The sequence below is a fragment of the Pholis gunnellus genome (genome assembly GCF_910591455.1).
Source record: "Pholis gunnellus genome assembly, chromosome: 11".
NCBI classification, from domain to species: domain Eukaryota; kingdom Metazoa; phylum Chordata; class Actinopteri; order Perciformes; family Pholidae; genus Pholis; species Pholis gunnellus.
The window spans coordinates 16517263-16530159 of NC_136538.1; the positions used below are offsets into that span (position 1 = coordinate 16517263).

At 43.1% G+C, this 12897-nt stretch overlaps 1 protein-coding gene across 1 annotated transcript in view; it reads left to right on the forward strand.

Moving 5' to 3' along the window:
- The window catches only part of LOC306703340 (C-terminal-binding protein 2-like), a gene marked incomplete at its 3' end in the record, with an annotated part of 56481 nt that overhangs the window by 12323 nt on the left and 31261 nt on the right, over nucleotides 1-12897 (forward strand). The window contains exon 2 of the mRNA XM_079169280.1: nucleotides 6381-6546. Within this exon, the coding sequence (XP_079025406.1) occupies nucleotides 6489-6546 (58 nt within the window). The 5' untranslated portion in view covers nucleotides 6381-6488. The remainder of the gene's footprint in view (nucleotides 1-6380; nucleotides 6547-12897) is intronic.

Here is a 12897-nt window from a genome sequence, read left to right on the forward strand (position 1 = left end):
CCAGGGTCGCCGTGAAGAGAAGTTGGTCCAATTCCAAGTACGTGAGAGTTGTTGTTATATGCAAGTTTAGTGAGTCTGTAGTTTGGAGCTCAGTGCTGGTCTTTGTCCCCCGCCAGGGAAAAAGTCTGAGGTCATCCTCTTCAATAGAAAAGCATCTTGAAAACATACTTTTATCCTTCAGTTTAAGTACCACAGGTTTTGGTGTAATTGCTTCTGTGGGTGCTGGTGCTTTTACGTGCTTGTGTTAGTTGAGATGAGTAAATTCAGTATTTAGTCTACCAGGTAAAGGAGACATGTTTGCAATGCTTTTTATTGAATTCAAACATGGATTCCAAGCCTTACAGTGGCCTGTGTTGTGAAACAAGAGACTATTCTAGTGGAGTTTATATATGCCAGACTTTGTTTTAGGTCATTAGATGTAAGGAGCTGGAGAGAAGAGGAATGCAGGCCATGCTGAAAGCCTCACTGGGTGAAGAACAGGCTGCCATGCACAATAATGTCTCCATTATGCGTTTCCTGGGTGACTTACATGAATAGGCATTATTACAAAATTGTGCATTAGCCCAAGTCAGCAGTTAGTGCTGCTGCAGTCTCATTTCGTTTAGAGTTGAGAGGAGAGAAAGATGGCGAGAATGGGAGAGGAGGGAGGGAGGGAGGGAGAGGGAAGGGGGAAGATGGGAAAATGGTTGAGAGAAAAGGCGACGTAAAGGAGAAATGGGGAATGAAAATGGACGATATCTGCCAGAGGCTGACAGGACATGCAAAAGGATGTAAAAAGATACATGGAGAAGCACAGATGGACTGACAGACTTGGTGGGATAGTGATGATGATGGAGAGGTAGAAAGAAGAGAGCTGTAGTTGTCAGTAACTGGTGTATTTAGACAGGGAGGGTTGGAGTAAGAAAGAGGCTGGCAGGGAGGAGGAATGTGTAAATCAGCGGCCTGAGCGACAGCTTTACGTTCTCCTCGAAGCCCCAACTATCCGATTAATGAGAGAAAAGAAACCTTAACCACCATCCCCTCTCGGCTTCTTCTTTTTCTGCTATCTTGCACTTTCAGGGACATAAATCATAGCCTCTTAAGCGTTTACTTTGGGTAGCTGCGACACAATTCTCCCCTAAAATGTTGTTACACCTGTGTACCATTGAACCACATTCATTACAATTGTTTAAGAATTAGATGAGAAGATTAATACCATTCTCATGTTTGTTTGTTAAATACCAAGCTAAGGCCAACAGCTAGTTAGCTTAGTTTAGCATCAAAACTGGAAAAAAAAACTATCACCTTAGCAGCGCATCTAAAGCTCACATATTAACACATTCTATGTCATTTGTTGTTAAAAACAGAACTGTAAAAAACAAGTTGTGGTTCTACAGGAAGTTATGTGTCAGATTTAGAGGCCCTAGTAGGCAGATTTTAAGGCAGAGCCAGGCTAGCTGTTTCCTCCTGTTGCCAGCTAAACTAAGCTAAGCTAAGCTAACCGGCTGCTGGTTGTAGCTTCATATCGACTGTACAGACATGAGAGCGGTATCAATCTTCTCATCTAACTCTCAGCAAGAAATTGAAAAAGCCCATTTTTGTCTAACTATTCCCTCAAATAGGAGGCTGTCACATGTGACAAGGCTTCACTTAAAACAAAACAATAAAAGATGAAAAGGAGTGAAAAGGGGTTACTTCCAGTTCATCGTGAGGGCACCAGGTTTCCTTTCAGCTTAATACTTTGACTACAATCTCCATGTTTGTGCAGCTTAGTCTTTTTCGTGTGTGGTCATCAAGTTCACATAGTTAAACTAGTTCACTGAGGTCAAGGGCTGGAAGCTCGGCTGAACTAAAAAAAGAATGAGCAAGATGTTCTTTTTTTTGCCTTGAAGTGAAGATATTTCAGTCAAACACGTGTTAAGACAAAGTCAAAGCTGCAGCTTTACTTCATTCGGTGCCTTTTCACCTTAAGCCAAACCCACAGGTTTCTTAATCTGACGAGAGGGCTCCTCTGAGAGATGGCCTCAGTCAGAAAAAGACCTTTTTCACTTTCTCTTCTCTCCCTCTGTGTCTTCTGTGCTATTACCAACCTAAACAGCATCTCATGGGCTGCCTGCCTTGTTCTATTGGCTTTTCATCACCAAAGGAGTAGAAAAGAAAGGGTGCGAGTGAGAGAGATGTAATGTAACACAAAGAGCTGAAAGAGAAATATGTTTCTGAAGTGTAAAACTGTCTCTTTCTGCTTGTGAAATGTCTTGATGTACAGGGTGTCAATGGGGAAGCACTGTTTGAATGCATAACTACTGATGCAACAGCTGCAACAATGCAATGTATCGCCTGGAGCAACACCATTTTTTTTTTTTTGTGTGTGGCATTTTCTTGAAAATCTTACTTCTGTTTGTGAGACACAGTAGAGAAGCTGTGGTAGCACATATGTGGTGTATATCTGCCACAGTGTGAACAACTCAAACAATAATTTACCCAATTCACCCAGTGTACAAGTACATCAAAAAGAGCCTTACTTTTTTAAGTCCATCATGTGAGTGCCATTTAAATGATTTGTTAAAGCTTGACTGGGCAACTTCACGCTTTTGAAGCCCAATACAACTGTGTATTTCTAGAAAGTTTAAAGGGATTCATAACCAGAAATCTTGCAGTATGACATGAACGAATGAATGATTTCTCTTTAGTGGCTAGTAGTGCATGTTGCTGGTGGGGAAATGTTTTGGTTGCATGTTTTCAACCATCACTTGGAAGTTGTGTTCTCTTACTGCTGGTAAAGAGACCGTTTTGTGTTTTGCTGGTCACTTCCTGCATGTGACAATTTGCATGTTTGACTATATATTACTGCAACTATCTATTATGTACAGTCTCAATTCATCTGCCCATTATTTTCTCAATTCATTATTTTGTAGTACATTAAATATCAAAATGTCAAATGTCTCGTGTTTACCAACCGAACTCAAAGATATTCAGTTTACAATGATATTAAAAAGATGCAAATCCTCAAATTGGAGAAGCTGGAACCAATAACATGTATTTTACATTTTTGTTTGAAAGTGTCTAAGATGATTAATTGATTATCAAAATAATGATAATCAATAATTAATTTATAAGGGATGAGATCATCTTTGTTTCGTCCATAATTTGCGATTCAAGCTGATGAAATAGACTTGGAGTTCATTTTTCATTTTTAGTCTCAATAAGAGTTTTAATTAAGTGATATTGATGCACAAGAAAACTAGTTAAATATGCAGGCATTAAGAACTCTACAACATATGTAGTGCAGGAACAACAGGGTGTTGCATTAATTTCCCAGGATACTTCAGCACTATCTTATGAACATTTTAGTACATTATTCAAGGCACACAGTATTTGGTCTCGTTCGAGCATGCAGCAGGTTTTGGTCACAGACGAGAGTCCCGCAGTGCGTGAAATGCATCAAAGTAGAAAGACAGGATGTAATTACAAAACAACATTTGCGGATCGGCTATAATGCAGAAATGGTGTGAACTGAATGTCATGTGTGTGTTTGTCATAAATCATTCTGTAGCTCGTAAAAAGACTTTCATACGTTGTTATGATGCATGTTTTTCAAAGTCAAAACCCTGGTTCATAAACGCCGAGACAAAAAACTTGTATTACCAAGAATATCGTGAGGTTTGCGACATTCATCAGATCAGACAACTGTCTCTTTGGTCGCGATCTGACTCGGTAACGTTCACAGTCTTGTCAGGGAACCTGTGAAGACGAGCCACAAGCAACACAGCGCTGTGTGTGTGTATGTGTGTGTGTGTGTGTTGAGCAGAGCGCCTGCCCTCTCTCTGCAGCGAGCCAGACAATCCCTGGAGTTGTGTGTTCTTTATTGTTTGCATGCATGTGTGTCTGTGACTTTCTCCTCTTTCTCTTCCTCTCCTCCAGCACCGAGCACATATTCTATCTCAGGTCAATCCCCTTATTGTTAAGTTACATAACAGCACTTAGTCAAGTAACAATCCAGCAGCGTTGGTGCTCAGGGCTGCAGGATAACTGCACTTCGCCTCTGGCACTCCTCTGCCTGAGAGCCCTTCTCAGAGTTGCTGTTGACTTTTCAACCCGCTTAGTGGAGTCGACCCCCCCCCCCCCCCCCCCCCCTTTATTGCATGAGTCAAATCTCTGGAATTAATTTATAGAAATGAAGTCATTTATACCACAGTTTTGGGTATTTGGGTAGCTCTCAAAAACTGCTGAGCAGGCCATTCTTCTAAGCCGGAGGGTTTTGTCATCCCTTCGGTTGAGACCAGCAGTGAGAACAGAAGTGATGAAATGTCATGTTTGATGAGCAGTGATCTGATTCTGAGTGAATGTGGAGGTGTGGGGGATATGAGCCTCGACATATTTTTTTATTGATATAACCAGCTTAATCAGTCAATCAATCCATAACAGATAGTTCATCTTGGATGCTGTTTCTAGAAATTTACGACTGCAGTTGTACGGTATTGCACAATATTGTTTTGTGTAGCATCATGTTATTCCCTTCCTGATATTGTATAACCACCTCATGTTGTTGTACATTAGGAGAGAGAGAGAGCAGCCTGTATCACTGTTTTTCCACTGAGGCAGCCGTCGGTGAAGTGAGGTCTATATCAGAAGAGTTTATAATGACTCAATGACCAGATGCACTCATGACCTGTAGTGTTACTGCTCATGCAGCACCAGAGTAGGAGATGCCCATGCATGTCTCCTGCGGTTTATTCATAGCCAAGGCGGTGTGACTCCCCCCGCCTCTGCCTGACTGTTTCCTGCCTTTCCTCCTTGCTCAATTACTTCTTTTCTGACTCCCACATGTGGGTCTTCAGCTCTTTGGCAGGAAGGCTTACCTTGTGGAGGAGGGAAACTGAAGCACAGCTGACTGGTGAAGCGAGGCGAAAACGCGTTTGGTTAAAGAAAGCCGTGTTTGTGTCAGTGTCGGAGAAAGACCGGAGATCATAGTCTGTTGGATGCAAAATTAAATGTGAACGCTTACATCTTCAAACTTTTAAGTCCACACAACTGCAGTGCACCACCTCCCAACAGCTGGCCGAACAACAATGCATCATCGATTCATAATTTAGACATATATTGCTTAGCCTGCCCTCCAACCCACCAAAACATTACAGTTTTAATTGCGGTCACGGCGCAAATATCAATAGATATCATCGTATAAATACTCTAGTGTGAGCCGTTCTCAAAGTGCAGCACTCTAGGATTAGGCCCAGGGGCGAATATAGAAATACACAGTGGTGGGGTTATAAATACGAAAGTGCTGAAAAAGATACAGTTAAAATGTAGGAGGATGGTGTCAAACTGTACTCATCCTGTTAGCCGATGTTTTTCTAGTACTTTCCACTCCCTCCCACCAACCCCCTTTTATGCCTTTATTCTGCTGATACAACCTCCTCTCGTCTGCTGACTAACTGACCCACATTCCTCTGTTTGACTCGCTACCCTTAGTGTGTGTGTGTGTGTGCGCGCAAGCCTACATTTCTGCTTGTCATCTTGTGTGTGTGTGTGTGTGTGTGTGCGTGTGCATTCTTGTGCATTCCTCTGTCTATCTCTGTCTGCCTTCAACCCCCCCCCTCAGAAGAATGGTGCCGTGTCCCTCAGGCTTCCGCAGGAACCAATTAGAAGATTGCTCTTTAGAGAAGCATCAGTCGCTGAACATAAATGATTCGTAAAACGCCTCATTTACTCACTCACTCTGTGTTTGTCTGGTCCTCGCTGTGTTCCACTCATTTTGGATGGCTCTGGTTGCAGAAGTGACATTTCCTCATTAAATTAGATCAATAGTGCTCACTGAGATGAGGCTCCCTCTAGTGGAGAGTCACGTTTCTGCACGGTAAAGGTCTGACTTCTGAGAGGTTTGAGGTGGAAACAGCTGTGCGTGATCGCTGTCAGGTGACAATTCTTTTTGTTTTCCTTGTGATGCACTTTCAGAAAGCCAAAGCCACGATTAGTATTGACCGAACGATATCAAACTCTTCAGCTTCTTACTGAGCATGACGTTAGAAGCCATAACTCAATGGTTTTATCTACCACATGAGGAAAACTGTTCTGTCAGTAGCTTTAAAGCCAAATCAAAGATTTAGCTAAAAGTAACCCAACCCTGTAACCACTGATTGTATTTGTTTTGTACTGTGCACACTTTCAATCGTCTTTAATTTGCACATCATACACTTCTTTTAAATGACAACATTTATGTTAAATACTGCACAGTACATGGTCCCTTACAAAAGAATGAATAAGAACACAAATACCCTCAAATCCAACAAATTCCAATGATATACATAAAAATCAAAGCCGCAATATTTACATTTGATACTGTAAGTCACTGTCAGACTGGCTTTCAGTAATAATCTTTGTCCCTCTGCCTTGAATTTCAGGTTTAAAACATCAGCTAGTTAACGTCTGGAGGATTGGAGCATTTTAGACTTTAAGGAGGCGAGAAGTGGATACAAAAATCCAGAGAGTAGAGAGCATTTGAACCGGGGATGGCTCTGGTCGACAAACATAAAGTGAAACGCCAGCGTCTGGACAAGATCTGTGAGGGTGAGTCTCATTTAACTCCTCTTTCTTCCTCTTCTTTCTGCTTTTTATGTACATTTGGATTTGAGATGGTGGCTACACATTCGCAGATCACTGGAAATATTGATTATGTAGCTTGTGGGATGCTTGTGTCTTTATGTGTGTACATGTACCTTTTTGAGTGAAAGTTCCACAGGTTTATTTTGAAGCTATAAAAAAAGATTCCCTCCGCTGTTATATGGAAATTAAGTTTCCACCAGTATTCAAGCCTTTCAGCCCGCTGCTACAAATTCAGTAAAAAGCCAGTGGGTTCGTTTGCATAAGTGTGTTTGTGTGTGTCAAAAGGGAGCCTTGGGACCAGACTACCAAACTTCAGCTTTGAAGGCTGTCTAGGAGAGTGTGTGTGTGTGTGTGTGTGTGTGTGTGTGTGTGTGTGTGTGTGTGTGTGTGTGTGTGTGTGTGTGTGTGTGTGTGTGTGTGTGTGTGTGTGTGTGTGTGTGTGTGTGTGTGTGTGTGTGTGTGTGTGTGTGTGTGTGTGTGTGTGTGTGTGTGTGTGCGTGCGTGCGTGCGCGGGCGTGCATTTATGTGCTTTGTCACAAGGAGATTTTCCTGAAGTTTTTACTCGCTTATTCTTTCCCCTTACCACCGTCAGAAGTGAGTGTGTGTTTGCATGTCCACAATCATACTCATCCTGCTCTACTGTATAGCGCAAGATTACATTTTGTAATGTGTGTATCGCCGCCAGCTGCTGTTCCTCTAGCTTCTATAATTGTCAGACTCTCATTAAGGGTTTCTTTCATCCACCTTTGTGAGAAACCGAAACGTATATCTGTGGTTTACTATCTCTACTTTAGTCAGGAACACCTACTACGTCATAGAATTGACCATTTACTGTAACAAATATACAATCATGCTTGGCACTGATTGCTTCGCTCTGAAGATGCTCCCTTGATTAACAAAGCAGGATGCTAAACCGGAAACAGGGAGCGCAATGCAGCAAACCTCCAATGGGTATACAAGAGTGGTCCTGCAGCAATGCATTGAATACCATTGAGCCATGTTAGGATTCTGAACCAGAAAGGTGGAGGCCGGGGTGGTGGAGGTGAAGCTTCGCCAGCAGCAGCGGTGAGTGTAGCAGCATTGGTTTAGTGGGGATAAGTGAGGAGGGAGGCATATTTGAATGGCCCGCCTCGTAGTGAGAATGGGCTGTGATTGGTGTGTGTGTGTGACTGATTGGAAACTGTCAGCTGATTACAGCTGGGGCCTTTGACTTCCGTGTCCTGCGCGAACTAACGTGATGCTTCATTTCAACTGAGAATCTTATAAAGAAAAAGCGTACCCCGTGTCTAACCCGCATATCAGACACAACAGATACACTCTCTTGTTAATCCATGCAGTTGTCTACGCCGGCTCTGTGCGGGCTCTGCGTCTCAGCTGCGTCTCGTGGGGGGGGGGGGGTAACCGCGACTTCTTACTTTATGTAAACCAACATAGACGTTACAGTTTCACTTCAGCTCTCTATGAGCAAAACCAAAGGATTAAAACTCTACAGAGTAGCACGTATCGACATTCCTCTTCGCTCATGTCGAAGGAAAAAAAAATCACGTTGAGATTGAGAAACATAGCATAATGAAGCAGTGATGCTGTATGTTTCCACCCTCAGAATGAGAGCCACATGTGGCATCTCAAAGCTCTCCAAACCACCAAGCCTGCTTGCTTGGAAACACTTTTTCCCCATTTTCTTTTTTTTTTAATAAAAGCAGAATGACTGTGTCCTGTCTGAGGATGCAACATGCTAAACATCATATTATAATATTTTCTGATCCGCCCCAATTGTCCCAGAGACATCCACGTCTCCTCTGCTTATCAACAATGAAGTCATTCTATACCAAAGACGAGGAGGGATTTTTTTTTCTTCTCCCCCCCTGCTGCAGTTAGTCATCACAGCTGCTCTTAAAAATGTGTAGAGGAGGGTGATTCACATCTAGGAAGTTAAAAGATCAGAGGGTGGTGAATCATGCTGTTTTCACAGTAGCGTTAAATCTGCTCAACCATATAAAAAGGGTATTTCAAAACCAGAGGCATGGGGTGTTCTGCCCCATAATGTCAGAGCCACCCACTATTGGCTATAAACAGAGTGCTGGGACTGAAGCGTGTAATAGAAATCAACGTTCGCGTCGTGTGTATTGACAAAAACAAGACCGTTATGGAGCGATTGTGATTGCGTTGCCGTCATGGGTTGCACACGGCGAGACAGCGAGAGGAGCTTCTCTAATCTCCTATTTATCTTCAGAGGATAAGTGTGTCAATCCAATACTTGTTTCACAGCGGAGTGCATTGATTACATCTTTACTCATTGTGATGAGTGGCTAACTGAGCGACGCCTGTGGCCTAAATCCAATTCGAAATGGCTGATCAAGTGTGGCTGTTTACTCCAATCAAAAGTAGTCACGGTGCAGGAATGTAGATTTTCACCGGAACGGTGGCTGTGTGTTTTTTTTTACCACTGAGGATATGTCATGTGATTCACTGTCCTTGGCTTTCACGTTGGAATTTTTGCGGTTTTCAAATTAGACCGGCAAGGTCAAAACTAAGAATGTTTGGCTTTTTTTTTTGCTTGATGAATTACTTTTGACAGTTCATCGATAATCAAATCAGGATTTTCCCTGAGGAAATTGTTTTAGCCGAGCTGATAAAACCCCCGGCTCTGGAAGCATCACGTCTTAGCACAGCCTAAACAATAACTGTTATTAAACATCATGGAATTATCTCCGGCGAGTTCATCTAATTATCTTTGGGGGTTTTTCAACTCAAAATAAATGAAGCATTTTGACAATTTTTCGCTATTAACAAATATGAGTATAGAATATAAACAGTCCTATGTATATATTGTTTCTGAGGCTCACCTCTGCTATAACTATGGTAAAAGTAAATAACAGCGTTGTTTGGTTTAGTTATCAGCTTTCAAAATGTATATGGTACAATTGCTCCTTCTGTTGTGGGTTTGATAAAGTGCCAAGAAGAGTGCAACTGCAATAAGGGAACTGTGGCAAACATCTGTTGTGAGCATCAGTTCCCATACTCTCTCTCTCTCTCGCTCTTATTCCCCACCCTTTTTCTCTCTCCCTCTCTCTCTCTCTCTCTCTGTTTCTCCTTCTGTCCGCTCCATCTGTGTACCCAGCATGCATTGGCTTGGGCAGCCGCGCGAGTCGTTGCCATTGCCGTTTAGCCAGAGCTAACTGACTGATCTGGGCAGAGATGGGATGTGAGCGGCAGTGCGACGTGAACTAGGTCGCAGTAACAGCATGTTCCTGAATGTTGATTTACAAGTTGTAAATCTGTGCTTGGACGCAAACACCACAAGGTGGGGTAGTGGAATTTGTCATGGCGAGTCCAAGTGTTTTAGTTGGCAGTTAAATAAATATGTTAATCCTTGATAATCTTGTTTTGTCATGTGTACAACAAGAGGAGAGGTTTAAACAGTGAACAATAAATAATGTGGCCAGTCAAGCAAAAATACTGTAAAACTTAGTCTGTGAATTATTCATAGTCTCACATTTAAGGGACCTGCGAGAGACGACAATCAGGGAGGCTGTGGAGGAAAGGGGAGGGGGGGGGGGGGGGGGGGGTGTCTTGATGTCATCCTCCCCTGCAAGGAGGGGGGGGGGGGGGGGGGTTCGTATCCAGAGCTTTCCAGCACAGATTCAGGGCTTTGCTGCATCCACCTCTTTGCTTTCGTCCCTCCCTCCCACTCGTCTCCCCACGCTCTGGCATCCAGTTCTGGTATGAAGTCATCGGAGCGCTCTCTGGGCCTGACCCCCCCTCGGGCTTGTTCCAGGCTCCACACCAAAACCCGCGACCCCTTTATAGGCTTTGTGGAGACGGAGGGAGGGGCATGGAGAACTGGGGGGGGGGGGATGAGAAAGGAAAAGAGCAGATGAAAAATGGTAGAAAGTGTTGTCTTTTGGGAAGGAAATTCTTATAATAATTTGCTGCAAACTGGCATGTGTGATTGTGTTATTATTATTATTATCATTAAAGTGCGACTCTCTTGTGCACACCTGAATGCAATTTTCTGGTACGGTTTCCCTGCTCTTCTCAGTGTCTGTATTTGCCTCTGTTTGATCTGGCGTGTAGCTTTACTGTTATTGAAAGTTGGAAATGAGTTCCTGGAAAAAATCTAGTTTCAAAATGAATTCTTCAGCTACGACACCGAGTATTTCGATGACCTGTGTCTTCCCTGGATCGGGCTGGAGATTGAATGAAAGATGGGTCGGCGAGAAAGCGCTCAGAAGGAGATGGATTATGGGTAGATGGATCTCTACATTGTTGACATCGAGGAAATTCGGGAGAATTCGTTGGCTTTTCTTGCTGTGTTTATGTGGCGCATGTATACTAGGAAAATGGATAATAAACTGTATATCAATTCAGAATGTTACTCCAACTGAGTATGTGATTGTCATTTAGATAAGTACTAGCCTCATAGCCATCCACCTCCATTTTACAGTCCATTTAGTCCCTATGGAGATCCTTTAGATAAATAATCCCACTGGAAACACATGCAAGGCAGCCATGTCGTGTCTGTTAAGTGTGCATTACAATTCATCTGACAGTGCTCTCTGCGGCCGAACTGGCATTGTAATCCCATTTGCAGTTAGTGCCTCCTGCCCCACGCTCATGCATAAATCAATGTGTGTTTAACATTCAAATCATGCCTTGAGTACGTGACGTGTCACACTGTAGAAGACAGTTGTTTTTATTTCTGTTGCAGTGCAGCATTCACTTTGAGTTGGCATGATTATTCATGTATGCACGTCAGGCCGAGGCCAAGGCTTTAGCGGCGCTTTGCGTGCGTGAATGAAAGGGACATTAACGAAGCGCTGAGGCCCGCCGGCGTCACTGCCGCACGTCACAAGACGAGCAGAGCGGGGTCAAAAAGGTGGAGTTGGGGATCCATGATCGTGCAAGCCGAGCGTGTGTGTGCGCTCCGTGTGTGTGTTTTGAGTCGGTGGATGGACAGACTCTAAATGGGATTGTTGCATGTGAACCCTCTGATTGGCGAGGCGTGCAAACATTTGACATGGTTAAAACATGCACCCACGAGCGCACACGTGAAGTAATCGACGTCCCGTTCTCCTGCTGGCTCGGCTGTGAAGTTAATGTGGAGGCAGGGACTGAGAGGGTTGAGTGACATTGAGATGCGGAGTGTTTATTAAACAATGGCAAGCGTCTTGTGTGACAGATTAGCCACAGATCTCACTGTTGTACATCATGTTTGTCGTGTTACTTGCCGCTCAATGCAATTTTCTCCCATACTGAGAGATGCAAAAGCAAAAGTGATGCACTATACCAGGCCAGAGTAGAGTTTTCTGAAATCTATTAGCTGTTGAAAGAGCCCCGAGCTACCTAATTGCATCTTCGCTCGAGGTTCATTTACTCTATCTAAAAAGTTTTACTCACATTTTTCACCAGTCAAGTCTTATTCAATGTAAGGTCTTTATAAGCTTCTGCTGGGGTGGTATTATATTTGTTCTAAAATCCCCGGCTTAATTCCTAAATCCCTGTGTTACAGTGAATCTGGCGTTGTGTGCACAGTCTGGCATGTATGGCAAATGGAGGAACATTAGAATTTGAAAGTCAAACATTGTTTAGTTTGAGGCAAACAGAACTCTGTGATTTACATTCTCTGTCAGGATTAGACCGGCAAACCCTGAGTACACACCTCTGCTCCTGTCTCTCTGTTTGAGGTTGACTTTGGGGTGGGGGGTGGCGGGGGGGTGGGGGTGAGTGATCTGCTGCACTGAAAGCTAGAGTCTCTTGAGAGCCGGGCTAGAAGAAGTAATGAGTGGAGTGGATGAGGTTGGGGATCACAAATACTCTATAGGATGTTGCCCTTGACATGGATGTGTTTGCATATATTGGCTCTGAACATTTTCTTCCTAAATCTAAGCAGCTAGTTTCAAGTCTCAAGGCTAAAAGAGATTGCCAACCTTGCAGTGATATGAGCTTTTAAATTAAAACTGATATACATGAAGTTTTGGCTTTTACAAGGGATTTTGACAAGGAAATTAGTTTCTATATTGCAGATGATTCAAATAAAAAACAGGAAAGACTGTGTGCCTTTAGGTGACAAGTGACACCCATACTTGAAATGGCTGTAAAAATGTGATTGACTTTATAATAGCTTTACTCTGATGAATGTAAATGGGGTTTCCTTTCCCAACTCTCAGCCTAATTCATCTTTACAGTCGGTTTTTGATCTCTGTGAGAGCGCTTGCCTCTTCACCTTCCCATTTTAATTACCTTTTAACATCAAGCTGACTAATGTTCCTTTTCACCTTACCAAGAAGAAGTCAGTCAACTGTCTGCAACAGA